Source organism: Durio zibethinus, chromosome 20 (genome assembly GCF_047325235.1).
Source record: "Durio zibethinus cultivar Kanyao isolate XHJ-2024 chromosome 20, ASM4732523v1, whole genome shotgun sequence".
NCBI classification, from domain to species: domain Eukaryota; kingdom Viridiplantae; phylum Streptophyta; class Magnoliopsida; order Malvales; family Malvaceae; genus Durio; species Durio zibethinus.
Window position 1 is genome coordinate 4,522,067 of NC_143181.1, and position 27,832 is coordinate 4,549,898.

The 27,832-nt window shown below is 33.7% G+C and overlaps 3 protein-coding genes, 1 non-coding gene and 2 pseudogenes across 7 annotated transcripts; 4 read left to right on the forward strand and 2 right to left on the reverse strand.

The window, feature by feature from the left end:
- Window positions 1–1,090: 1,090 nt before the first annotated feature.
- LOC111315576 (uncharacterized) lies at window positions 1,091–7,534 on the forward strand. 3 transcript variants are annotated; one of them, XM_022917408.2, is made up of 6 exons: window positions 1,091–2,184; window positions 3,015–3,156; window positions 3,250–4,858; window positions 4,943–5,160; window positions 5,492–5,942; window positions 6,890–7,534. In XM_022917408.2, exons 1-5 carry the CDS (start codon window positions 1,163–1,165, stop codon window positions 5,861–5,863), a joined length of 3,363 nt encoding a protein of 1,120 aa, XP_022773143.2. In that variant the 5' UTR covers window positions 1,091–1,162; the 3' UTR covers window positions 5,864–5,942; window positions 6,890–7,534. The 3 variants fall into 3 exon arrangements, with proteins under 3 accessions (XP_022773143.2, XP_022773142.2, XP_089605511.1); XM_022917407.2 differs by having other exon boundaries at window positions 3,250–5,160; XM_089749385.1 differs by having other exon boundaries at window positions 3,250–5,160; window positions 6,559–7,459.
- Window positions 7,535–7,918: 384 nt separating this feature from the next.
- On the forward strand, window positions 7,919–10,998 carry LOC111315577 (5'-adenylylsulfate reductase-like 4). Its single transcript, XM_022917410.2, has 4 exons — window positions 7,919–8,541; window positions 9,044–9,231; window positions 9,321–9,445; window positions 10,338–10,998. The coding sequence occupies exons 1-4, from the start codon at window positions 8,344–8,346 to the stop codon at window positions 10,787–10,789; spliced, it is 963 nt and encodes a 320-aa protein (XP_022773145.1). The 5' UTR covers window positions 7,919–8,343; the 3' UTR covers window positions 10,790–10,998.
- Window positions 10,999–18,871: 7,873 nt separating this feature from the next.
- LOC149513068 (small nucleolar RNA R71) lies at window positions 18,872–18,978 on the forward strand. Its single transcript, XR_016330869.1, has one exon. It is a non-coding gene; the product is annotated as a small nucleolar RNA R71 (small nucleolar RNA).
- Window positions 18,979–20,167: 1,189 nt separating this feature from the next.
- Window positions 20,168–23,590, forward strand: LOC111315578 (14-3-3 protein 7-like; annotated as a pseudogene). The gene is made up of 6 exons (XR_016330714.1): window positions 20,168–21,099; window positions 21,320–21,584; window positions 21,667–21,754; window positions 21,889–21,995; window positions 22,253–22,404; window positions 23,447–23,590. The product of XR_016330714.1 is annotated as a 14-3-3 protein 7-like (transcript).
- Window positions 23,591–23,600: 10 nt separating this feature from the next.
- On the reverse strand, window positions 23,601–25,609 carry LOC111315128 (cryptochrome-1-like; annotated as a pseudogene).
- An 823-nt stretch (window positions 25,610–26,432) lies between these two features.
- Window positions 26,433–27,832, reverse strand: LOC111315129 (transcription factor MYB93-like). The gene is made up of 3 exons (XM_022916724.2): window positions 27,624–27,832; window positions 27,378–27,507; window positions 26,433–27,277 (listed from the first exon to the last, which is right to left on the reverse strand). Exons 1-3 carry the CDS (start codon window positions 27,754–27,756, stop codon window positions 26,545–26,547), a joined length of 996 nt encoding a protein of 331 aa, XP_022772459.1. The 5' UTR covers window positions 27,757–27,832; the 3' UTR covers window positions 26,433–26,544.

Sequence of the window (27,832 nt, forward strand, 5' to 3'; positions counted from 1 at the left end):
GTTTGGTGAAAGCAGTAAAAGAAGAAAAACTAACTCTTGTCTGAAAAAAAATGTCTGATATGACATGCAAATGGTTATCAGATGCTATTGATCTACTTCTCTGCTACTTCCTGGATATAATTGCTTCAACTATCACATCCCCCAACTGTTAGAACAATATCTGCTGATCTCCAATATTTCCCAAAAAGAAAAACAATAATCGATTATGGACAAATCAAGAGTAGATTTATTGGTTTAGTTTCATGCAAAAGATACAGCAAAATAATTCTCTCAAAATTTTGGGTTTTTGGCCAAGCTATATCAGGTGCAACAAAATCTTTCTTACAAAGAAACATACAGGCACAAGAATCAGTTTGTTTATTCAAACCAAAGTTAAAAGGTCAAAAGGTGCTTTAAAAGCATTTACAGGTAAAATTGGGTTCTGAATCTCCCTGCCGTGGACCGAAAACCAACCTCTCGTGTTGGTTTGAGCTGGTGGTTTTACTTGTATTAGAAAAATTTAGCACATAAATTCTCCTTTTTTTTTTTTTTTTTTTTTTCTAAAGTTACTTACATGTTAGAAGAGAATGTTATATCTCAACCGGAGCAATAATTCTTTGTAGCGCCCTTAACTCTTCATTGGGTGCCATTTGAGTCAAAGCTCATTGGCTAAAGTAAATGATTTAATTTTTTTTTATAAAGTCACATTTTTGGAATAGAAAAAAAAGGTTGTTACTAATGAAATTTAAAATCCAAATCTGCTTGATACAACTTTTAAAGAATGACGAAATGATCTTAGTTAAGCCCCAAATTCATTAATGAATTAATTTGCTTATAAAATATTGGGAATTAAGTGTCACTTGAGCTCTCGGACAATTGAAAATGGACTTCGGCAGAAACATCAACGAGCCCAAACTAACAGATTCGGGTAAGAATTGACCCAATCGAAGTTAAAGAAGGGCCAAAATTGGGCTTAGAAAACCCAGTTAGATCCGAACCAGCCCGTTTTTTTCCTTGAATATCGACGTGGCAACACTAGGTGTCTCAAGTTGCATTGAAGAACACAAGTCAATGGGGTAATTAAATCAAATCCCTATCTCTAAATCCCAATGCTTCGTTTTTTCTCGATCAGTTACATCCAGATCTCTTCCGCTTTTTTAGAATCGTTTTTTTTCTCTTTTTGATGGCCTCCACCACCGTCGAACACTGCCATCACCACCACAACGACCTCTACCTCTACCTCGAATCTATCCCTGTCGTAGATCTACGCCTACTCTCCCAACCCGATCTCCTCTCCCTCTCTGTATGCTCCTCCTCTCCTTCTCCTTCCAATGCCGAAACCGAGCTCTTCACTCCCAAAATTGACCGCTCCGTTTTCAACGAATCCGCCGGCAGTCGCAAACAGACCTTCTCCCGCCTCCGCCTCGCTGCCCCCCGCAGCCACCTACACCATCACCATTCCTCTCCTTCCTCCAAACCCCTCCTTTCTCGTCCTCTACTCCTAGACCCCGAACCTCTTGACGAAGAAAGCTCTAACATCCTCTCTCTACTAAAATCTCTTTTCAACATCGATGATTCGCTCACTGCTAACACCAACGAAAACGAACCGTACGATGATAAGGATCTTGTGCCGGTTCAAATAGAATATCCAAAAGAGAATTTGGTTTTGCAGAATATTCCGGTCGGCATTGTCAGTAGTAGTGTAAGAAAAAGGAAGCGAGGGAGGCCGAGGAAGGACGAGAAAGATAATTGGTTGATTGAGAGCGAGAGTTTAGTAATGGAGGAATATAAAGAAACGGAAGCCTTTGATAGGGTAAATGAGACGGCAAATTCCGGTAATATTAGCAGTTGTAGTGAAGGGAAGAGGAGGAGAGGGCGGCCTCGAAGGGAGGAGAGTCAAAGTAGAGTGATTGGGAGCGAGGAAAAGAAAGTTGAGAGCGAAATTGAGAGGGTAGCATTGGGGAATGTGGAGGCGATTTTGGGAATTGAAGAGGAGTTGAGGAGGAGGACGGAGGGGATGGGTACAGAGGCGGAATTGTTGGAGTTTATGAGTGGGTTAGAGGGGGAATGGGCGAGTAAAAGACAAAAGAAGAGGATTATCGATGCGGGTAGTTTTGGGAGTGTGCTTCCTAAAGGGTGGAAGCTTATGCTCTTTGTGAAGAAGAGAACCAACCATTTTTGGTTAGCTTGTAGCCGATATATAAGGTTAATCATTAAGTTTTTATTCTTTCTTCATTTTAATACTCTTGTTAACCATAATGTGTAGATTATATACTAATGCTATTTACAATGTGTGAAATATGATATATGTGATGTTATGCATGAATCATAGTATGCCTATCAGTGATGTTGGTTCTGTCCAGCTTTTTTTTTTTTTTAATTGAAAATTTCATTCTCTGGTTTCTGTTGTAGAAAATAATCTAGATTCTAGAGCCAGCACTGAAATATAAATTGTTTTATCAATTTTTCAGGTTAGTTTTATATAATATTCTTGTGTAAATTTTTATGTAATACTATTGAGTGTATAGACTATAGAGTAGCATATAATTGCTTACTGGTTTTGGTTCTCAGATTAGGTGTTGAATAAACCCAAAACCAAGTTAGAGAGATGCTAGAGCACTTTCACTTGGAAACTGATTAACCAAAAAGGAAATTGATAAAGTCGGACCCCAGTCATTGGATTTATTTGTTGCTTCAGATAAACTAGATTATGTCTTTGACGTTTCTAGCTTGTACTATATTAATATTCAAATGTTCATTGTCTGTAAGTTTGTCTATGTTTGTAGTTTAGCAGTTATTTCATGATACGTTGGATTTTGAATTTTTCCCAGTGCTATATTTCCTTAACCCGGTCCTTCTCCTCCCTCCCCTCCTAAACCAAAAATATAAAAAAAAGGAAAGAAAAGATAAGAGATAGAGACCAGAGGAGGTGGGATTCTAGAAGTTTATTGATTTTAATGTTTGTTTTGCATTTTTTTAAAACTTTGTTGGTTGTTTCATTCTCACACTCTCTTCCCTAATTTGGTACTATCCAGCCCTAATGGGCAACGATTTGTGTCCTGCAAGGAGGTTTCTTCATACTTGCTTTCCTCTGGGGGACTTAAAGATTCAAGCCTGGCAACTTTGAGTCACACTGGCTGTGGCATTGGTTCTGTTGTCAAACCAACACCTGGAAATGTAAGTTATTGACTGTGTTTGTATTTATCTGTTACAGTTCATCTCCATCTTATTATACTTGTCGATGACAAGAATGTTAAATGCTGTCCACAGTTGCCTGTTACATCTATATCTTCTGGACATGACATGCGAGCTCCTTCACTAAGAACAGGGAGTCCAAGGGAAGTCCAAAGAGCTGAAACAATAAAATGCCACAAATGTACCATCACTTTTAATCAGCAAGATGATTTTATATGCCACCTGTTATCATCTCACCAAGGGACAGCAGAGAGTTGTGGACATAGTGCCTCAACTAATGAGGAGGTGATAATCAAAAATGGAAAATATGAGTGCCAGTTTTGTCATGAATTATTTGAAGAAAGGAATTGCTATACTGGCCATCTTGGGATTCATGTGAAGAACAATATGGAGAAAGTTGAAGGTTCAGTTGCAGTGTTAACTGTACAAAACAGCTATCAGCCTTTCAATTCCCCTGGCAACAACGAAATAAAATCAGATAAACAAAATAAGTTCTGTATCATAACTAATTACAAAGGGGAGATCACTGGTACTACTGCTGCTGCTGCTGAACTTAATGGTTGTTTGAGTTCTGAAAAGGTCTTGTTTACTGCTGACAAAAAAGGGATTTTTCAATCTTCAGATAAAACAGATGTTCGATTTTCTCTTAACTCAATGGAGGAGAAGAAGAGAGAGATGGCTTTAAAAAGCAGTTTGCTTGCTCCAAATGCCGAGGGAAATATGTTTAGTAATGAAAATATTGACAATAGATATTTTGCTAGGTTGATGAAAGGGATAGAAACTGATTGGAAGGATAAAGTTATGAGGGTTGATCCAAAAGCTGGTTGTGCCAATACTCATTCAGGGCCAGATAATATCACAATTGATGTCGAGCAGCAAAATTACTTTGAAGGCTGTTCACTTACTCTTTCTAGCAACAAACAGAGAGGTAATCTCGTAGATTACATGAAGGGAGCTTCTGTTAGAATGGATTCTGCACAGGAAAGAGGTTGTGGATATGGTTTAACTTCATCTAAAGATGACCAAACATGTGACATCAACCATAATTTGATTCTTGTCTCCACTGGCACATTGGATGATCCAGAATCTATTGTGGTCAGTGAATCTGGGAATAATAACTCTACAATTGGTTTTAAAAGCAAGCTCCGAATCAAGAAACCCTCACAAGAGGACCGCGAAAGTGCCTTTCTAACTTTACATGGAAGGGGGCAAATCTTTGCTTCTGACAATAATGCATTTAAGGTCTCTAGCCAGACCTTTGCGGTGTCTGAACTTGATGAAGACCAAAAGTCTAGTGGATTAATTCAAGGTGTGTACGGCCGTGACAATGGATTGGATGCTAACATCCTGGCTAGTGTCAAGCATGAAAGGACTAAAGATTGTCTATTCGTTCGATCTTCATATAAAAAAACATTTACTGGCACACTGGAGGAGCATGAGGATAAAGGTTATGAGAGCAGTGTAAATGAACAACCTGCTTATCAGCAAAACAGTAACTATGAAACTAGTATGGATGAAGTTTCTTTCATTGCGATAGAGGAGCCCAAACACAAAATGGAAAGCTCCTTGTTTGGCAATGCTCATGCCAGACTAGGCACATTTTCTCTGACAGGCAATGGGCAGGACAGTTGTTCCCCACTTTTTCCTGGGAATGGTGAGAAATTTGCCAGTAAAAATAATAAAGGTGCGTTCGAGGACTTCTTCTGTCTATCTGATAGAGAGCAAACACATGCTGCAAATAATTTGAACATGGTTTATGGTGGCACAGATCATGATGGGTCCAGGTCAGAGGATTTTGAAAATGCAAGGAATAATGAAACAATGGTTGGTTTTAGCAATCATGCCCGACCTTCTGAGGATGCCATGACTGAACTCACATGGAAAAGTGATGAAGGAAATGCCCTGCTGAGTGGCTTGGCTGATACTTCATCTCAATTGTTGCAAACATCTGGTTATTACCCCACATTCAACCTAATGTCACATAAGGTAAAGACATGTTCACTCTTACAAGCTATGACATAATGCAGGAAAGTGTAAAACTGTTATTGCACTTGGCAAAACTATATGATATCAATGTCAAGGATTGTTTGTTATGCTTAGAAGCTAGTTTTTCCACATGTGGGATATTGAGCTTTTAACTTAGGGGAAGTAAAGGTCTGATGATAGACGTCCTGCTTCCCCATAGAAACCAAAGGGATAGCTGATCTTATTTTTGCCAACTAAGTTTAGCTTTTAAATAAAAAAAATAATGAAAACGAATTATTGTTAGTTTTGAGTTAAAAGAATTTGACATGTATGATTTTGTTGTAATGGACAGGGTGAAAGTGAAATGTTCGACGTTAGTGGGAAGTGCAGCACTGTTACAGGTTTTGAAGGGCTGAGATCAGATAGCATAGAAAATATGGAATATAATTTTCTGACTGCTCAACCAAGTTCCCATTCAGGAAATTCCAAGGTATCATCATATGATTCAGAGATGGAACTGAAATTTGATTCCTCTGTTTGGCTTGAAAAGGAAGCTTTGCCGCTATTTCCTAAGATAGCTGACAGACATCAGGTCACTACCTCTTGTTCCTGGTGTGGAAATGAGTTTTATCATGAGGCTGTTGACAATGGGGCACAAAGAAGCTCAATGGTTATGTGTGCCAGCTGTCAGGCTAGGTTCTCTAGGAACCATGATTTTATGTAGAATAGCATGTCTGCAAGCACACCAGCCTGTATGAGGGACTGCTTCTTGCATGTGTGATTTCTAAGATCTGTGATTTAAGGTAACTTCCACATCCAAGCAAGCGTATTATTTTCTGCATATAAGCCAAGTTTTCATGATTGCACTAATTTGATTGATATGTCCTATTTTCTGAAGGACATTTCAAATGTTAGAACCATTTGATATAGTTCCTAGCTCAATGTGATATAGTTCAAGTTGCTTCGGGCTAAATATTTTAACCCAACATGGTCAATGGAAATGATCACATATATTAACATTAGAATTTTTATTCTGGAATACAACTAATAATGTCTGTGCTGTTCCTTTTTTTCCCGCTCAAAATGTTGTAAGGGAATAAACCTTGTGAGAGCGGTCAGCGTCTTTAGTGGGATTTGTCCTATTTAAGGTCATTCAAGCTTGTTTTGAAGCATGGGCTGGGCTATAGTTTAATGGATAGTATAATTTTTAAATATTAACCTATCAAAACTGGATACAACCTGCTGTGCCTGATTAAAATATCAAAAGTTTACTGTATTCTCCTATATAATTTTGTGAAAGCTACTTGTCTGTGATTTTGGAGCATTTAAGAATTCTAAATCTGACATTATGTATTTGCTTTCACCCATCATGTGCTTTGGCCCTTTCCTTTCATATGATGTGATTCGCACTCATGCAAGATACTGAACGGGAATTCTGCCTTGAAAGGGTCAAGTCATTTTTGATCAAATGGACAGGTCGAATGCTTTAGAATTTGGTTCAAGGCTTTCTCTATGTGCAGGTTTTTTAGTGTCTATGTACACTTACCTATTATTATGAAAGCATGAAAAAAGAAATGAATGGCAGCCTCTTTTTATTGTTTGCTTCTGTTCATCAACAGTCTATAAAATTTTGCCTTCCCTCTCAACCTTGATACTCCTAAACCCTAATGAGAGAAAAATAGACAACACTCCTTAAAAATGGTAGACAATAACCATATAGGTAAGATAATGGCTTCCACATCTTTTGCAGACACAAGCTGAAACGAGATGGAAGGCAGTATTGGTCTGCTGACGGGTTCAATCACATTATCGGCTGGTGACATTGCATGAGGCAGAGTTTGCAGTTCTGGTAAGACTTTCTTTTGCGTTCTCACCGCCAGATCTTTCTCCCTTGTTCCAGGTGATCTCCTCATCAGTTCTGTTGACATTGATTTTTGAGGATCTTGTGTGGTTTCTTTATCTCCAGCGTAAGAAAGAATCAAGAAAGCATTTTCATATTGACTTGGGCATTAACCGGGATGTATGACCTTAGCTTTTACACATTTTGAAATGTTTGGTGCAGCGAGATTATTTTTTGAGAGTGTGCTGCTTGGGGCTTGGCTCATTTGTATTATATATGACACGATCTACGTTCCCTCCCAATTTCTTCTCCATTTTACTACCATTTGGTGTGTTAAAAGTCTAAACTAGTGGCCTCTTGATCATATTCTTCTAAGACTAGTTGTCAAAAACTTGATGGTATTGTAATTGTCTTCATGATAGAGCTTTTCATAGTATGTAGCAATTCAAGGGAAGCAAAGAAAGCTATAACTAAAGATAATAGCAGGAACCTTGTATGTCATGTTCTTTTCTGCGCAATGTTAACATGGAGTAGGCGACATAAGTTGTTTCAAAACCGTTGGTATTACTTTCTGTTCCTTGATATGATGTCTGACTGGTAAAATGTATGTACTCTTTTAGTTGTAAATAATTTGACTCTTTTCTAAAAAAAAAAAAAGAAAATAAATATTGATATTGGTAGCATGAAATGCGTGTTAAGGAGAATTGAAATTTTAACGCCCACACCCCCCCCCCCCCCAAAAAAAAAAAAAAAGAAGGCTTCTTCGCAATTTTGGATTGCCCGAGAACACGTAAAATTGAAAGAGGAAGTAGAAATAAAAATGAGAAGTCAACAGTAAATTTTTGCTTGTCAATAAAAAATAATTTATAATTACTTCTTTGTTCAACCATTGGCCGAGAAAAAGTGCCAATTTAAAAAATTAAAAAAAAAAAGAGGAAAGAAAGTAGCGTCGTGGCGCAACTTCGTGATTATGCTATCATCAAATCATCATCGTCCCCCTATTCCATATCCCATCATCTCTTTCCTCTTTCCTTCCTCCCGTTTTCCGAACACCAGATTTTACTTCTTAAATGTAAAATAAATTGCAGTACTGTACTTTATCTGTGGCCAAAAACCTGCTTTCGCTTCAACTCTGTCCGACCTACTTTGTTCCTCCCTAATTAAAATACCCCCCAAAAGAAACCAAAAAAAAGAAAAGAAAAGAAAAAACATGACGAGTTATTTCTCTGTTAAAATGCAACCACTTTTCCTCCCTACTTTCTCCTTTTCCGTTTCCATATCTCAATTCCCTTTTTAGGTTTAATTGGCTAGTCCTTTTTCTTTTTGTAATTTTGTGTGAATCGGCAATCCGTTGTCGGTTGTTGATGGATTCGAAGGCATGGCTAACGAGGATCCTAATATTGCTTTTATGGTGGAAGCTAACATGCGCCATCTCCGTTCCCCTAAGGATTCCTTTATGTCCCAAGGTCTCCGTTTCCGACGCGATCTTTGACTTTCTACACTCCTATTGTCCCATTCACTCTGATTTTAGTGAATCTATCGATTTCGTTGGTGTTGCCGAGGTACCTTGAGATTTTTTTTCCTTTAATCTGGTTCTTTTACCCTTCCAAAATTTATTCATTTTATCCCATCTATGCGGGTAAAAAAAAAAAATCTCTTTATTTGCTGATTTGATGCTATATTGTGTCTATTTTGAACTAGGTTTAGAAAATTTTTAGTTAAAGTTATTTTATTTGGGTGTTTCATTTTTGGCCGCTTGTCAGAGTAAACGTTGCTTTAGATATAGAAAATTGAGCTGAGAAATATCTTTATTGATTTTTTCTTATTTTATTTATTCGCTCAAAATTCTGCATTTTGATATAAATTGGCTATATAAGTTGTTAATAATCTTTGATCCTGGTGGAAATGGAGATATGCCTACCATTAAATTTCATTTTTATTTATTTATTTCTATGAAACCATTTAGTATTTCTGAAATTAAGTCCTCGTTAGGTTTGCATTGAATTCTGATTGTACTTTTTCTTTGTACAATTTTTAATTATACTTCTCTTTGTTGCTGTGAAGGGAGATGAGGTTTCATTGCAAAAGGCACTTAACATGGTTCACAAGAATAGTCATGAATATGTAGCTGTGCTTTTCTATGCATCTTGGTGCCCCTTTTCAAGGTCTTTTAGACCAAGCTTCTCTATCCTTTCTTCTTCATATCCTTCCATTCCTCATTTTGCCATCGAAGAATCAGCTGTCAGGCCAAGGTTTGCAAATGAATATCTGTCATTTGGTATTTGTGTGCTATGAATATATATCTTGTTAAACTAATTAGTGGTGGTGTTGATTTCTGCAGCATACTCTCGAAGTATGGAGTTCATGGGTTTCCTACTCTTTTCCTTTTAAATTCTATGATGCGTGTGCGCTATCATGGAAACCGGTCTTTTGAATCTCTTGGTGCATTCTATAGTGATGTAACTGGTAAGGCCTTTGTTTTGCTACTTTTTTGTGACTGTATATTATGTTGAGTTGATTTATTTAGTAGTATGTTTTGGCTATTGGCATACTTTTATATGTATTTTTTCATTCTTCATTCTCTGCTTCGTTATTTTTTTTTTGTTCATTATTCTTTCTGGTCCTAGCCAGTGAGTTGTGATTAACCTGTCTCTGGTGCTCAATTTATCATGCATTTGGTTGTGTTTGTGCACAAGATTATGGATTCAATGGGATAAGAGTGATAAGACAGTTTTGAACAGTAAACCATCTTCATTTTTTTTCTTGCTTTTAGTGTATGTAAAGGCTAAAATGTACCCATCTCATCCCAGATAATCTTATCCATGTGCGATATTGCAGTCCTACTTTTCTTCATAAGATTGTATAATCCTACATGTATAGGATGATGCAACATGAGATAAAATAAGTTAAATGAAGACAATTAACTCATCAGTCTTGTATTACCCTATTACAATATCTGTGATCCTATTATAGGTACCATCTGTGATATTGTTGGATATTGATACTATCTGTGATCCTACATACCAAAGTCAACAGAACCTTAAGGAGTTTTTTTCTTTCCTGCAATGGGCTTTAATGAATTTACAATCCCTTACCTCCCGTTTGCTTCCCAACTGAAAATGCAATCCTTTCCCTAACCAAGTAATGTTATTTGTGATGCTTTCACTTCCAAGATAGAGAGCTTGAGTGAAAAGAAAAGTGTGATGGTGTTTATTAGTATTCTACATCTGGAGGCTGAAAAAAGCATTCCTAACCTCTTTGCTTTGCCATTTATCTGAACGGTATTTTTTGTTGTTCCTTTTGTTATTCTTATTGCTCTTCTTTAATTTTCTAATGAAAATGTTTTACATTGCTCTAGGCATTAAGAACAAATCTCCGGATAAAACATCAGTGGACAAAATTGGACACTTGTCAAATAATGAGGAGCATAATAGCACTGAGCAGGAAAGCTGCCCATTCTCATGGGCAAGATCTCCAGAGAATTTATTTCGACAAGAGACCTATTTGGCACTGGCCACCACTTTTGTGGTTTTTAGGTTGCTTTACCTATTTTATCCAACTTTGCTCGTATTATCTCAGTTCACTCTGAGACGGCTCATTCGAAATGTGAAGTTGGGGAGTTTGTTGGAACATCCTGTGGCCTATCTGAAACGAGCAATTCAGTTGTTTAATTCCCTGAAAGAACCTTGCAAGAGAAGCAACTTGCAAGGCGCAATGAATGCTAGAGCATGGGCGTCTAAATCCCTTGCCACTGTTTCAATCGGTGATGCCAATACAAGCCGTGCTGTGCCAATGAGTGGATCTCGCTAACTCTTTTAGCTTTTGTGGGATAGGTATTAGTTTCTTATAAAAACAGATTGGCTGCAATCTCGTGGAAGCTGGAGGAGCTTTTTTGTTTCAGATTTTTCTGCAAAGCAACTTTAGTGTTTAATTTGAATTATATTATTGTATCTTGACTAGTTAATTTTTCATTTGTTAATATGATTGAAACTTCACATCTTTGCCCATAAGCGGCACTACGACTTCTAAATAGGTTTATACAATAAGAAACGCAATGTATTGACTATTGGCTCTATTAAAGGCATGTTTATAACGTTCTGTTAAACAAAAGCAGACCTTAATTTCATTTGCTATATTATTTTTTGAAGCTGCAGAAATTTTTCCCGCCAGTTAATTTGACAGTTAGTCTTTTAACTTCGAAATTAGGAAATTGCTATATATATATATATATATATATATATATATATATGTGTGTGTGTGTGTGTGTATTTTGTAATCTGTACGTGTTAATTTCACTTATAAATCTACCTTGACGTTTATTTATTTATTTATTTTTGGGAGGGGCCGGGTGTTCGGGTGGTTGTTTTAATGTTGAAAGTGATATGTTGCCAATCCAATGGCTGTACTAAATCCGCCATCTGCAATTAGTGAATTAATGAAAATTTAATAAAGAAAATTAGTGTTAAATAAAATAATAATGTAATTAAATAAAAAAGTATAAATTTCTTTTCATAATTAAAAGAAAATTTTTGAATATTTAAAGCTCAATTAAAACCTAACTAATAATTTTTTGAAAAAAATAAGGAATCAAAATATTACATTAAAAAATAAGGAATAAAAATAATACATTAAACGTTTGAGTTTTAGAAATGAAAAGTTCGGTAAAAAAAAAAAAAAAATTATAATGTACAATTAAATTTGTAATTTTATATGCACAATATATAGGTAGTTAAATTTTTTAATTGTATTTTTTTGTCTATATAAAAAAATATTTTGAAATAATAATTAATGTCAACATGCTTGTTTAATTAATTGAATTTTTTTTTCATTTTAATATTTGTTTAATTAATTGAAAAGAAATTTTCATTTTAAAGAACTAAAAAATTCAATGAAACAATAATATTACATAAAAAAAAGAGAATTTTTATTGAAAAAAGAAAGAAAATCTAATTATTTATTGCATCTACAAATAAAATTTTCAACAATTTATGAAATTAACCATATCATTACAATTATTTTTAAAGGAAGGGCCAAATTATTAATTTTGAAGGGGTAAAATATGATTTTAACATTTTTTGGAATGAAAATATACTTATTTTAAAGTGATTTTAAGAAACCAAGAGAGGTTAAAGCCCTTGCCAGCCCTTTTTAGATTTACTTTTGGTAACAGACTAGTCATAAAAAGATTATTTTTCTTAAAGTTTTTTTAAATGCAAGTTCTTTTTTTAAATTCAAGATTATAGACACTCAATTTGGTTCAGGTCCGGATCAATTGGGTCTGATCCAAATGGATATGCCCATTTTATTTTTTTGTATTTTATATTTTATTATTATTATTATTATTATTTTATTTATTTTATTTTTTCCTTTATATCTTATGTACTTATTATTTATTTATTACTATTTATTAATATATATTTATTATTATTATTTGTTAATATTTATATATATTTTATTTATCTAGTTATATATTTATTATTATTTATCTATTTATCTATTATAAGTTATCTATTATTATTTTTATTTATCTGTTAATATTTTGATATATATGATTATTTTTTTTAATTATCTATTAATATTTTTTTTTCTTTTCTTTTTTGGTTGGAATTGGATTTTTGAGACTCCTATCGTGAATAGAGATTCAATCAGAGTCCATATTGGATTCAATGATTGAGTCCAATCCAAGGAATAGTTGGGATTGATCAGAAACTCTTCTGATCAATCCTTATAAATAGACCCACGGATCAAATGACTGAACAGGGAGAAAAAAAGCAAACACTGACTGAGAAAGAGTACACAGTGAAGAAACAAAAGCTTAAAAAGGTTTTGGTGCGTTAGAATAGCTTTAGGAATTGGTGAGAAATTTTTAGAGAATTTTTTTGTGAATTTTTTGTGGAAATTTTTGGAAAATTTTCAGATTTCGGTTGAATTTTTTGACGAAGATTAAATTTTTTGACGACTATTCCGGCCAAGTTTGAATTTTTCGATCAACTTCCTAGTTTCTGGCAACCATTTTCAGAAATCGATCAATTTTTCTGTGAACTTTTGATGAAAAACTCAGATTTCGACGAAAATTTTCAGAATCCGATGGACATTCAACCTGAGTTCTTCGGGTTTTAGAGAGAAAGAAGAGAAGAGGAAGGAAGAGAGAGAGAGGAAAGGAGGATTCTGAGAAAAAAAGCTGACCTTCAGCCTTATATACCTTCCCCAAAACGTCGTCGTTTTTACGTTAGTAACCCAGAGGATCCGCGCGTTTTGTCAAGATCCAACCCAACCCGAGCGTCGACCCGCTTTCGACTCGCGTTCAACCCGAGTGCGAGCCGTTAGCCGAGCCGAACCGAGCCGAGCCATTAGTCGAGCCATTTTCAAGTTTTTTTTATAATTTTTTTATATATATTTATTATTATTATTATTTATTTATTAGATTAGACTTGTTTAATATTTTTATTTTATTTTATTTTTATTATTTTTATTATTTTTATTATTTTTATCTTATTTTCTTTAAATAAAATTCAAAAAAAAAATTTTTTGAGGAAAAGTTGAAAGTATCAATTTTCCTTGAAACTAAGCTTTTTAAAGAAAATATTTTTGAGGAAAAGTTAAAAGTATAAATTTTTCTTGAAAATAAGCTTTCTAAAAAAAAATATTTTTGAGGAAAGTTGAAAGTATCAATTTTCTTTGAAAATAAGCTCTCTAAAAAATATTTTTAGGAAAAAGTTGAAAGTATCAATTTTCCTTAAAAATAAGTTTTCAAAAATGAATTTTTTGAGGAAAAGTTGAAAGTATCAATTTTTCTCGAAATTAAAGTTTTCGAAAAATATTTTTTGGGAAAAGTTGAAAGTATCAATTTTTCTTGAAATTAAAGTTTCCAAAAAATATTTTTGGAGAAAAGTTGAAAGTATCAATTTTCCTTAAAAATAAATTTTCAATAAAGTTTTTTTTTTAGGAAAAGTTGAAAGTATCAATTTTTCTCGAAATTAAAGTTTCTAAAAAAATATTTTGGGGAGAAGTTAAAAATATCAATTTTCTCTGAACAAAAGCGATCATTTTTTTCTTCTTTTTTTTTCTTGAATTTTCTTTTAATGTTAAATAATCCGATGATGGAGCCTCTGTAAGTGAAATAGTAGTTTTCTTGCATACTTTTAAGGTGAAGGGATTTTTTCAATTTTTTGCTAAAAGTATTATAGTCAATTAAGAATAATTTCTAACAACTAATTACTTGATAAATTTTTAAGGCTTATTGGATAACATAAAATTAAGCTGGTACCATCTTTTGATGGGCGTTGTGAGGGTGCTATAACCTTCCTCACACGTAATCAAACTCTCGAATCCTGTTCTGGTTAGTAGACCTGAACCTATTCTTTTAGGGACCCTTAAACTTAGGTGTTCCCCCGAAAGGATAGATTCCTTAGGTGGCCAACCGCACATAGATAAAAAGATTGGTGGCGACTCCTTAAGTCAATGTCTAATGATAGATCCCTAGATCTAGACGTTATAACAGCTTGATGACTCCGCTGGAAAAACTTTGAGAGTCAGGCCAGCAAATAAATTTGGTTTATCCAAAAGCTTAATAAAATTGAACCTTTTGTATATATTTTATTCATTCATATTTATTAATTATGTCATTCATATGCATATGCATAACATGAGCTCTATACCCGAGCTATGTCCCTCTAGGAGGGAGTAAAGTACCTATTGCTTTCGTGAGGTCTAATGCCTTCGCAGTGGCTAGCGAAATACTCCCACTCAAATTGAACCTTTTTCGCTTGTAGCCTGTAATGCGTGAGGATTAAGGTGCCTTACTAGTCTGTGATGGACAAGGATGTAAGGAGCAATTTGAGAACCTTTAGACTTTGACCTTAAACCACATATAATGAACCTTAAGAGTGCCTAACCTATAGATAGAGCCATCACTCTTCCCTTTTAGAATTGACCAAAAGCATAGGATTTATTCCTCTTATTCTGTGTGATGTTTAAATTTACTTAGTTATTTTTTTTTCTGGGTATACTAACCTTTTCCCTCATTCGTCTATATTGGTTCATGCTCATATCATACAGTTGCATAAAGAACATTTGCTTGAAAGACGATCTTTAACAAAAATTATTTCATGGACTCCACCGAACAACTAATTTGTTCTTTATCCGTATTAGCACCTTGTGAGACACCCAACGAAGTAAGGGCCTAGTCAGAAAAGATTCAACTAAAGATGGAAGATTGTTTACCAATCGGATATGATTTTACCTTGTCTCAAGAAATATCTATCCTCCTCAAATAAAACAATCTAGAGGATTTGGTTGATATCTGAAAGAAGATGAGTCCATCAAGACAATAACAGTTCTGCCAAAGACACAGATATATAGCACACCTTCTAGCAGTAATTGTTGATGATCAATTAATCAGAGTTACAGGATAATTCTAAGATCCTGCATATAAGTGTTTCGTCTTTAATGAAGTTGATATGACTCCCACCATCGAAGAATATTCAATTTTATTAAGTTTGCACCTTAAGACTTCTGATAAGATATATGTCAAAAAACATAAGTCAGGATTTCGTAAGGGTTTGGCTCAACTCATGGGGATAGACAAGAAAGTTGTGGATTCTCATACAAAGAAGAAACAAGAACAGGTTTACCTACATTGAAAGTTCTTTCATGAGTTTCTAGTGTAATATGCCAATGAATAATGGGGGTTAGATATATTTACCTTAGCCATATACAGAATGGTGATCTTCCCAAAGGTTTTGGGTTATATTGAGATAGCGGTGGTTGACTTCTTCGAGAGTGTAATCAATGGCTGTAATCCGTCAACGGTAATATTAGCAGAGACTATTAGATCTTTGAGTTACTATTGTCGGAATGGAGGGCGCTTTATAGGTTACATATAGTTATTGTACTTATGGATGAAAAGCCATTTTGCATGGGGAAAATGATGCTTTCTCGAAGCTTTATATCCGTAATCGAGCTCCGATCAAAGAATTCTGTGAAAGTGGATGGTTAGAACGAAAGTCTAAAAAAATCGACCTTCAGCCTTATATACCCTCTCCAAAACGACGTGATTTTTGAGTTAGCAACCCAGAGGATCCGCGCGTTTTGTCAAGATCCGACTCGATCCGAGCGTTGACCTGCTTTCGACTCGCGTTTAACCCGAGTGCAAGTTGTTAGTTGAACCGAGCCGAGCCAAGTCGAGCCGCGTCTCCGAGCTATTTTTCTTCCTCAAGTCGAGCCGAGTTGAGCCGTTAGCCGAGCCACTTTCAGGTTTTTTTTTTCATTTTATATATATATATTAATTATTATTATTATTATTTATTTATTAGATTATATTTGTTTAATATTTTTTTATTTTATTTTTATTTTATTTTTATTTTTATTTTTTTAAATAAAATTCAAAAAAAATATTTTTGAGAAAAAGTTGAAAGTATCAATTTTTCTTGAAAATAAGCTTTCTAAAAAAATTTTTTTGAGGAAAAGTTGAAAGTATCAATTTTCCTTGAAAATAAGTATCAATTTTCCTTGAAAATAAGCTTTCTAACAAAAATATTTTTGAGGAAAAGTTGAAAATATCAATTTTCTTTGAAAATAAGCTCTCTAAAAATATTTTTGGAGAAAAGTTGAAAGTATCAATTTTTCTTGAAATTAAATTTTTTTAAAAAATATTTTGGGGAGAAATTAAAAATATCAATTTTTTCTGTACAAAAGCGATCATTTTTTTCTTCTTTTTTATTTTCTTGAATTTTTCTTTAATGTTAAATAATCTGACGATGGAGCATCTGCAAGTGAAATAATAGTTTTCTTGCATACTCTTGAAGTGAGGGGATTTTCTCAATTTTCTGCTAAAAGATTAGAGTCAATTGAGAATAATTTTCAACAACTAATTTTTTGGTAAATTTTTAAGGATAAATTGGATAACACAAAATTAAGCTGGTACCATCTTTTGATGGGCATTGTGAGGGTGCTATAACCCTCCTCACACATAACTGAACTCCCAAACCCTGTTCTGATTAGTAGATCCAAACCTATTTTTTTAGGGACCCTTAAACTTAGGTGTTCTCCCGAAAGGATAGATTTTTTAGGTGGTCAATCGCACCTAGATAAAAGGATTGGTGGCCACTTCTTAAGTCAATGTCTAGCGATAGATCCCCGGATCTAGACGTTATGACAAAGATTTTTTTTCTTTTATAAGCACAAGCATTCTTTTTTTAAGTGTCAGTTTACAATTTTTATTGCAATCTTTTTTTTTTTTTGGGCTAACTTTAATCTTTCTTTACAAAAGCATTTTGTTTTCCTTAGTTTTCTACTATATTCAACCATCCCTTAAACTACCAAGTAATAATTGATAGTTTACAAGTTCTATTTGCATTATTTTCATTATCTACTTTTACTTGCAATCAACCAATCTTTTTCATTTATTTAAATATAAGGCTAGTAAATAATCAATTTTGGTACTTGATTTCGTACCTATCAATTAAATCATAATTCTTATGGGAACGATACTCTGCTTACTCACTAGTATTATTTGATGCGATTTGTGCACTTGGAGGCTATTTAAAAAGAAGTAATCAAGTTTTTAACACCATTGTTAGGGACTATATTGGTGTTTGAAGATCAATACCACTAAGGATTTTCACTGTTTTGTAATTTAAACACATTTATTTTTATTTGTTTAATCTATTTTTAATCTTTTCTTTGTTTGCATGCGTAAATCTTGTAGTGTTGATTTAGCTTCATCAGACAAAGAAATTGAAAGAATGTTTAAGCATTTAAGGAAATAACAAACACCTAAAACAAATTCAATGACAAATGCAACAAATAAAGGTCATAAAACTTTGAAGGATTATGATGTTCCTAATCTTAAAAGATTTCAACCATCAATAAGAAGGCTAGTGATCCAAGCCAACAATTTCAAGATAAAGCTTTCAATAATGGTCCAAACTTTTATTCAATTTGGAAGATTACCTAATGATGACCCAAATCTTCATTTCTTTAAGTTTTTTAAACTGTGGGATACATTTAAATATAATAGAGTTTCTAATGATGTTATAAAACTAAAATTGTTTCCTTTTTCTCTCAAGGATAATTCAAAAAGTTGATTATCTTCATTTTCATCCAACTCCATTACCATATGAGACAATTTAGTCTAGAAGTTTCTCGCCAAATTCTTTCTGCCTACCAAAATGGCAAAGATAAGGAACAAAATTAAAACATTTACACAACTTGATGGCAAAACCCTATATGATGTGTGGGAGAGATGCAAATAACTGTTATGCAAGTTTTCACCTCATGGTTTTCTATAACGGCTTTAGATTCATATATTCTATAATGGTCTGACACCACCTATGAGAACAACTTTAGACTTAGCTGTTTGAGGAGCTATAATGGGTAAATGAGTGAAGAAAGCATATAAGTTAATTGAAGAGATGGCTGTAAACAATTATCAATGGGGTATTAAGAGAAAAGTAAATAAAAAAATTGCTGAGGTTTATAAGTTAGATGCACTCACTTTTATTGCATCACAATTAGCTAGCCTTACTAAAAAGATACATGCCATAGAAACCCAATCCCAAATAGCTACCAAAAATGAACCCAATCCCTAATCGTCCCTGTCTAAGCCATCCAAAATTCATTTTTGGTAGCTACTAGGGATTGGGTTCCTAGGGCATCTATCTTTTTGGTAAGGCTAGCTAATTGTGATCTAACTCATAAGCCTCAGTAGTTTTTTTATATACCTTTCTCTCAATAGCCCATTGATAATTGTTTGCAGCTATCTTCTCAATTAACTTGTATGTTTTTACCATTGACTTACCCATTATGGCTTTTCCAGCAGTTGAGTCTAAAGTTGTTCTCATAGGTGGTGTCAGCTTATTATAAAATATCTGAATCTAGAGCCATTATGAGAGACCATGGTGTCGACACTTGCACAATAATTCTTACTATCTCTCTCATACATCATACAAGGTTTTGCCATCAAGTTGTATAAATGTTATAATTTCATTCCTCATCTTCGTCGTTTTGGTAAGTGAAAAAAAATTGACAAGGAATTTCTGGACTAGGTTGTCCTATATGGTGATGGAGCTGAATGGAAGTGAAGACAATCAACTTTTTCCTTTATCTTTGAGAGAAAAAGGAAACAATCTTAATCTTATAGCATTATCATAAACTCCATTATATTTAAATGTATCACAAAATTCAAAAAAGTTAGAGAGATAAAGATTTAGCTCATCATTAGGTAATCCTCTAAACTGAATAGAAGTTTAGACCATTTGAATGATTGAAGGCTTTATCTCAAAATTGTTGCTTTGGATCATCGATCTTCTTATCGCTATTTGAAATCCTTCAGGAGTAGGAATGGCATAGTCCTTCAAAGTTTTATAACCTTTATTTGTTGGATTTACCATTGGATTGGTTGTAGCTATTTGCTCTCTCTTTAAATGTTTATGATGTTCCATCAATTTCTTTGTCTAATGAAGCTAAATCAACACTACGAGATCTACGCATACAAAAAAAAAAAAAAAATCAAAACAGATCAAACAAATAAAAATAAAAGTGTTTAAATTATAAAGTAGTAAAAATCCTTATTGATATTAATCTTCAAACACCGATATAATTCCAACAACAACATGAAAACCATGATTGCTGCTTTTGATATAACTTCCAAATGCATAGATCGCAGCAAGTAATAATAATGAATAAGTAGATTATCATTCCCATGAGAATTATAATTTAATTGTTGGGTGTGCAATCAAGTATTAAAATTGATTTTTTACTAACCTTATAATTAAATGAATGGAAAAGATTAGTTGATTGCAAGTAAAAGTAAACAATGAAAACAATGTAAATAAAACTTGTAGAGGCCAAAAACCAACTATCCAACTATCTCTTGGTAGTTCACGGGATGGTCAAATATAGTAGAAAACTAAAGAAAACAAAATGCTTTTGTAAAGAAAGATTAAAGTTGGTTGAAAAAGAAATATTGAAACAAGAATTGTAAACTGAAACTTTAAAGAAAAGAATGCTTGTGCTTATGAAAAAAAGGAATCTTGAATTTAAAGAAGAGAACTTGTATTAAAGAAAATTTTAAGAAAAACAATTTTGTTATGATTAGTCTGTCATTCTAGCCAAACTAAAGAAAACTTAAAACAAAAACTACAAAAAAAAAAAAGAGAAGAGTAGGAAAAAAATTGAATGATTTGCAAGTGAAAAGAACCAACCTATTTGTAGGCATAGGTTTGGTTAAAGGGAATTAGGATTACAAAGTCCTTTTACAATTCAAACTCTTGAAAGATTAAACTTTATTTTAATTTGGAAGTAGTTTGATTGATCATAGAGTCTTCAATTGTGGATTGCATTGGCCGAATGAGGTTTCTTGATTGATCTTCATTGCTCATGTGTCATGCCTTATCATCATCTTGCAATGTTGATAGGAGTTTCGAATAAGCTTTGAATATCCAAGAGCAAGCCTCTTGATGTGTTGCTTGTAGTTCAAACTCTTGAAATAAATCTTTAAAAATTCTTCTTAAATAAAAACTTTAATTATTATCTCTTGTAAAGTATTTATGTTACATTTAAATTCTTTTAAAGTGATCAAAGAATCATTTTGTAATAAAATCTCTTCTTAGCCGAATAAATGTAGGCGTCATTGTTCAATTAGAATTCTTCATTAGCTAAATGCTTATAGAATTCTTATTACTAGTTGGATTCAGCTAACTTCCTTCTCGAATGGTTGAGTACTACTTGAATTAGGAGTGGTCTAATCTTGCATGGAATTGCAGGGCTTTGCGTAGCATTCATATCCCATATGAAATAAACTTAAAATATCAAGAATTCACACATTAAACGTATTAAATTCAAGCAAATTTTCAAAATTTTTGAAATAAACGAACTTGTGAAACATTATAAATTTAAAACAGTAGGTTTTAAAATTCTAAGTCTAAAGAATGGAGTCCCCGGCAACGGCAACTAACCTACTTTTCCTAAAAGGCAGTTACTTTCCTTACCCCTGCTCTCCCAAGCCGCAAAAGCCAGAGTGCAAAGACTCGAATAGAGAAAGAAAGAGGCGATGGAGAAGGAAAGAGAGCAACAAGTTTACTTGGCAAGTCTCGTTGAGCAAGCTGAAAGATATGACGGTAAATTTTTATTGTTTTTTACTCGTCAAAACAAATCTCTTTGTTGATATGTGTATTTTTTTACCCTTTTATTTGGAGGATCTCTCTGTTTATTCTCGAATTTTATTTTATTTTATTTCAATTGCATGAAGGACAGGAGGAGGATTTTTTAATCCTTTATTTCCTCTGATTTAATTGATAGTTTCAATTTTTTTTGGTGATGATTTTTTTATTATTGAAGAGATGGTCGAGGCCATGAAGAGCGTTGCTAAGTTGGATGTTTAACTGACTGTGGAAGAGAGAAATCTGTTGTCTGTGGGATAAAAGAATGTGATTGGAGGAAGAAGGGCATCGTGACTGATATTGTCTTTAAATTGAACAGAAGGAGGAGCATAAAGGAGTACAGGCAGAGGGTTGAAGATCTGCAATGATAAACCATCCGTCATTGATAAGCATCTTATTCCATCTTCCTCAACAGGGGAATCGTCTGTTTTCTACTTTAAGATGTGGGGATTATCTTACTTGCCTGTGTGTTTTTGTAGGCAGTGGGTATGAATATATCCTTATTTGTTGCCCTTTCTTTAACAGGAAAGGAGATTATTTTCGTTATTTGACGGAATTTAAAGCAGGAGATGATCGTAAAGAAGCTACTGATCAGTCGCTTAAAGCTTATGAGGTGAGTGAAAATCCCCCCCCCCCCCCCCCCCAACTTTTTATTTTTATTTGTTTTTGCTCTATTTTTTTTATCTTTTATCAGCCCTCTTCTATTTTAATTTCATATCACGGAATTGATGCAGTATTATATTGTAGGCTGCCACCTCCGTTGCAAGCTCAGATTTGCCTCCAACTCACCCAATTAGACTTGGCCTGGCTTTGAACTTCTCTGTTTTCTACTATGAGATATTAAATTCTCCAGAGTGATTAGAATGCATCCCTCTTATTTACACACACACACACACACATACATGTAATCCACTTGAAAATTTCTTTTCATTGGGGAGAATGATGGCAATGCTAATATTTCCTTTCATTTAGTGCTAATCTCAGAAATAGTTTCCTCAATAATCATGGTTTATTGTTTACTTATTTTAATAATTATAGATGAAGCATGAAGTTACTGATATGAGTTCTACTTTATTAGTTAGTTTCTATATAATGTGACGCAATAGCTGAGCAGGGCTTGCCATCTGGCTAAACAAGCATTTGATGAGGCTATTGCAGAGCTTGATAGCCTTAATGAAGAATCTTGTAAGGATAGCACCCTTATTATGCAGCTTCTTAGGGATAATCTCACCTTATGGACCTCGGATCTGCCAGAGGAAGGAGGTAAGTCCTTTGCAAGTGTGTCTGTGATTTAATATGTTAATATATATGTATTTGCACATTTGAATTGCTATGATTTGCTTATTATGCGACTGGATTTTTATATATTTATGGTTAGTTTCAAGAAGCATAACTCCTTTTCCTAATCACCTACTGCTGTTAGCAACTTCTATTGTCAACTGCCACTGATACATTCCATTTTGTAAATTTGTTATTTGATATTCCGAGTGAGCAATCAAAAGCGGATGAAGAGGTAAGATTAAAGAATGGGCTTGTCGAGGTAGGAAAGGGGATTGTGACCTATGGCTTGTATCAATTTGTTCATCAGTTGTTTTCAGACTTTTACTGTATTCTCTTCTGTTTAAACGTAATTGAATCTATTATTTTATAGTCTTATGACTTCAAGTTTCTTTTGTGTTTCAATTTTTTGTTGTCTTAATTTGTTTTTTGATCTTTTGCTATCTGATATGTGATTAGCTTTACACTTTGCATTTTCTTCAATACGTAATCACGCTTCGCATCCTAGCCTATGCTTGGATTTGGTCATAACGGTAGCTTAAAGGTCCAATTTGATATTAATGGAGCAGTAGGGTTGATTTTGTGCTGGAACCTTTTGTAAAGTTCATGGCATAGGTTAGTGTTCAATCTCAAACGTCCATTTTGGTAATAATGCACTGGCTTTGTAAGCATAAATTTCATTGTTTTCAAATGCAGTTATTTTGAGTGATAAAGGTAAATTGAATGGAGATGTTAGAACAGGTTTTTTACTGAGGGCGCTCACTCAATTTGGTCTGTTGATCGATGCTTTTATTTCTAAGAACTTCCAAAACCAAAAAAGCACAAATAAGAATCACAGAAATGTGGCAAATATAAGGTCACAGGCTCGCACCAATCCAAAGAGCCGCATTCTGATGTTTTTTCAAACCTATAGCTGTAATGACACCAATTAAAGGATAGCTTTTACCTCAGCTATGAGCAGAAAATGAGAATAATTCTGGACAATCTCCGGAAAAACTACTACTAATACTAGAAGATTTTGCTGCAGAATCCTCAGCATTTCCCACCCGGAAATTAAATTGCGAAAAAGTGTCGTTGTTACGAACTGTTTGCGTAATTCCTTGGTTTAATGCGTCTCATTGTGGTTCTTGATTTATATTTACATGTCTTGGAACTTCTGCTGTGTATCTTCTGCTAAAGTTCTAAGATCCGAATAAGGTTCTTCCTGTTCGCCTTATGCTAGCAACCATCTGATCCTCATATCGTCGGGTTGTAACTGGAGCATTGTTTTTAGCTGGTTCAAGGTTTTCCTCCATTTGTATGTTTTGAGGAAAGACAAAAGGAGCTGATTCAGAAGAGTCTCCAAGGCCTTCCGCAGTTCCATTCTCAATAGCAGCTCTTGAAGCTGCTTCTTGCTGCCACATCTCTGAAAGGGCTTCTTGCAACCTGGCTATTGCAGCATCAATTCCTACAATAGGCAGAGGGTAATTTGATCCGAGCTCAATTCCAGCAGCTTGGAGTACAGATTCAGGAGCATTCCATGGATGGTGAATCCAATCAGTTGTTAGTCTTGCAAGTTCAGGAGGCCACCTCCGGACATATTCACCGTTTGGATCAAATTTGTTACGTGTAATTTTAGATACGATATGATCACATGATACGAAAATGACATATAATAAATTATATTTTCTATAATTGGATTTCATATTTTAATTATATCGACATATTTAAGATATGATGTTATAAATGTTGTGTTTTGTGTTTTACACATTTAAGATATAATTAATTAATTAATTGTATTTTAATTATATTATCATATCAACACATATAAAGGACACGTTTTTAACATGCATATAATCATGTTTTAGTATTTTATTATCTTATCATTTTGATTTAATGTTGAATTATTGATTAGATTTTTAGTGTTAATTGTGTTTAATTATGTTAATTATGTATAATCGTGTTAATTGTATCATGTTACTCATTTTTAAAATGAATTAAAATATATTAATTATATCGTGTCATGTGTAACACATATAATAAATTTGTCGTGTTCGTCTTTTAATTATTCGTGTTATTTAAATATTCATATCATGTTCGTATTAAAATTATTTGTGTTATATTTAAAATCATGTCTGATACAAAATATAATACAATAACATAAATTACAAGATTTAGTCGCTATATATGATCCAAGAAAACTTTGAATGGATGAAAATGTACATATGTTATGCAATACAGCTTAAGTATACCGAACAAGTTCAAAAAATAGAAACATAATTATATCATTATAATTAGTAGAAATATGTATGTACTTTAGGGTGTGCATAAGGAGTCAACTAGCAAAGATAATCTGCAAGACAGTTGACAAATTTCAGCCAAACCTGTGGATTATCTATTCGGTCAAACTGACGACCATCTGGAAGAGTACCAGATATATACTGCCAACCAAGCGGATCGCTCTCTAAATCTGCATCCAAGAATATCCCAAAAATACTTCATACCCCATCTCCATGGAAGCTGCAGAACCTTTACAAAGAACTATACTAGTTTGTAGCTTAACCCATTAGATTAAGAAAATTTTTATCCTCACTTCTTTCCATCTTTACCAAGCAAAGCTTAAATTCTAGAGCAAATAATGCATTAATTTGATTAAGGTCTTAGGATATTCGTACTAGTTAGGACTTAGGATTAAAGAAAAGGAAAGCATTTTTTTTGGTAGAAGGGTAGCCAAAGTCTAAGGAAAGAAATGAGAAAAAGGATTTTGCAAGTGCAGGAGATCAATCTCCATTTTTATAAGAATTTATCTACTATGCAGAGGTAAATGAACCATTTGAGTTAAGTCCGAGATTAAAAAAGTTTATTTGCATGCAAGAGCAAAGATATAGTTTTCATTCTAAGGGTAGTTAGAGAGCTTGATTTCTTTTCTCTCAAGGGATTGACTATGTTATACCTTCAAATTAACCAATCCAATATATTTACAAAGTCTTCAGAATTAAAAGCCAATATGAAGCACATGTCAACTACCAAATGGAGTGCTCGTCCAGTTGTATCTTTTCTGCGAGAGAGAAAGATGCCTTGAGATCTTGATTAAAGACGAGTTGGTCATGCTTGTCAAAGCAACATATATAGAAAAACAGGATATGGTTAGGTTTCTTCTCTTCTCCTCCCTTATATTATCCCTACTTGAAAGAGAAAGGAAAATATTCATTACCTAATCCTACCCTTTATATTAAATACTACTCAAAGTTTCTTATGTCAATGCAGTTATATGGTATATATGTTAAACGAAATCTTTTGCAATAATTTGATTTTTCTGGTTTGGAAGATGAGATATATACATACATACATATATATATATATATATATGTATATGTAAAATTGGCGGTGACAACAATTCATCCGTGGCTTCGAGTGGCAACATCATGAGTTTTTCATGATCATAAACAATCATAATATTTATTAAGAATATAAAAGGGAATTTTCCTCTATTTTGTCTTGCCGTACAAAATTGGCACCATAAAAAATTTAAGCTGTCTTATATATATAGCATGAGTGGGCAGTATTTCTTTTGTTAGTGTTGTCAAATTTTAAAGTTGTTGTAGTTTATATTTTTTTATTAGCTGCATTTTTTTTTTTTTGACTTTAGCAACAATTTGCAAGAGGATTGCCTAACATTTCTATGTAAAACATTGAGAAATTACACTCTACAACTAGACATGTTTAATGTTTTAACTATTTACTCGAATTTGAAAACTCGTTTGAAATTTGAGAACATTTAATGATAAATATGAGGTCTGATAATAGATTTGAATTTAAATTAAAAATTCTTTTAAAAAGGATCGAATCTTGGATATAACATTTAAAACTTAAGCTTAATTCAACTTGATAATAATGTATATTTTATATTTATAATTATATTATATAAAAATAAATAAATAAATAAAATATGCATACACATTAAATACTTTATTGCCTACATGTATAAATATAAGCAGTATAAATATGAAGAAAGATTATATTTGGGTATTGGAGGTTAATTATACATGTAATAAAGCATGAGATCGATGCAATGTTTATCTACAGTAACATCAAACAATGGGAAAAGCAAACTCCAAGAGTATCAATCTTTTAATTAAATATAATTTAAGAAATATCATGCATGACAGAGTCCTCGAAATAGAGTTCAGGCCAGTAGGGAGAAGCGGCTCCATTATTATTGTAGCTAGTAGTACTGCTTGCATCTCCTGGATTGCTGAGTGATGTCTCGGTTACTGTTGGAGGAAGGGTAAGGGATGGAAGAAGCCATGATGATGAGTTATCGGTTTGGTTATCTCCTGGGCTGACCATTGTAAAGTTGGAACAGTGGCCCGTCTCACCATTCAACGATGTTTGGAAACTGAAAGGGACTTGTGGGTCTGGTAAGTGAGATAATAGAGTAGGATGGTGGAGTGGTTGAGAGGTAGCATTTCCAAGTGAAAATGGAAGAACATGGTTTTCTTTAATATGAGGAACTGATGAATTTAATAAGTTGGAAGCTTCCATGTCTGCAATGCCATTTTGAGAATAAGAATTGTTGCTCGTTGTAGCTGCAGATTGGACAAGAATTTGTAGGTATTGAAGCTTAGCCAATTGAGCAGCTTCTGCCTGTAATCTTACAGCGTGCTCATCTAATGGATGAGTAGTACTGATCTCCACGAGGTCTCTAAGGCTAGCAAGGGCTATGAGTTGAGGCAAGCTTGCAAAGATGTCAGTTCTTGGTTGATGGGTCATTGGATCAATCCCCATCTGAATCAGCTTTTTCTTTAAATGGGTATTCCAGAAGTTCTTGATTTCATTATCTGTGCGCCCTGGTAAATGCGTTGCAATGGCTGACCACCTTTAACCAAAAACAAGAATATCAGAATTAAAACACAGAAAAAGAGAGTGACTTTCGCTAGTTTTATATATGAATCAAATTTTGATGCAAATATAATTACTTGTTTCCAAGAATGGAATGCAAATGCAGAATTGTTTGCTCTTCATCTTGAGAAAATTTGCCCCTCTTGATGTCAGGCTTTAAGTAATTTGTCCACCTTAGCCTACAGCTCTTGCCACATCTGTTGAGACCTGCAATGACAATTTTATGTTTTTAATAGAAGGGAATGAAAAGACCTCCTCTTCAAAGAAAATAAATTAAAGGAGAAAATAATGAAAGAGATTATAATTAGGATTAAAATTTGAACCTGCAAGCCTAGGCAGGGCTCTCCAACTACCATGGCCATGTTGCTTTATGTGGTGAACCAGCTTTTGGTCTTCTTCAGGAGTCCATGGTCCTTTCTTGAGGCCATTCTCATCACAACAAGGAGATCTCCCCATGTTCTTGTTAATTTCTATTCTCTCTATATTTGCTTAAGTTCCTTTGCTTTAGTTGCTTGGCTTCTCTCTGTCACCA

Bases quoted from the DNA above. Each gene is read 5' to 3' on its own strand.
- LOC111315576 (XM_022917407.2), top strand. From the start codon at position 1,163: ATGGCCTCCACCACCGTCGAACACTGCCATCACCACCACAACGACCTC. The intron at 2,185-3,014 runs GTTAATCATTAA...GGTACTATCCAG, and splicing joins GCTTGTAGCCGATATATAAG to CCCTAATGGGCAACGATTTG. The intron at 5,161-5,491 runs GTAAAGACATGT...TGTAATGGACAG, and splicing joins TCAACCTAATGTCACATAAG to GGTGAAAGTGAAATGTTCGA.
- LOC111315577 (XM_022917410.2), top strand. From the start codon at position 8,344: ATGGATTCGAAGGCATGGCTAACGAGGATCCTAATATTGCTTTTATGG. The intron at 9,232-9,320 runs GTTTGCAAATGA...TGATTTCTGCAG, and splicing joins GAATCAGCTGTCAGGCCAAG to CATACTCTCGAAGTATGGAG. The intron at 9,446-10,337 runs GTAAGGCCTTTG...ACATTGCTCTAG, and splicing joins ATTCTATAGTGATGTAACTG to GCATTAAGAACAAATCTCCG.
- LOC111315129 (XM_022916724.2), bottom strand. From the start codon at position 27,756: ATGGGGAGATCTCCTTGTTGTGATGAGAATGGCCTCAAGAAAGGACCA. The intron at 27,508-27,623 runs GTTCAAATTTTA...TTGTCATTGCAG, and splicing joins AGCCCTGCCTAGGCTTGCAG to GTCTCAACAGATGTGGCAAG. The intron at 27,278-27,377 runs GTAATTATATTT...TTTTGGTTAAAG, and splicing joins CATTCCATTCTTGGAAACAA to GTGGTCAGCCATTGCAACGC.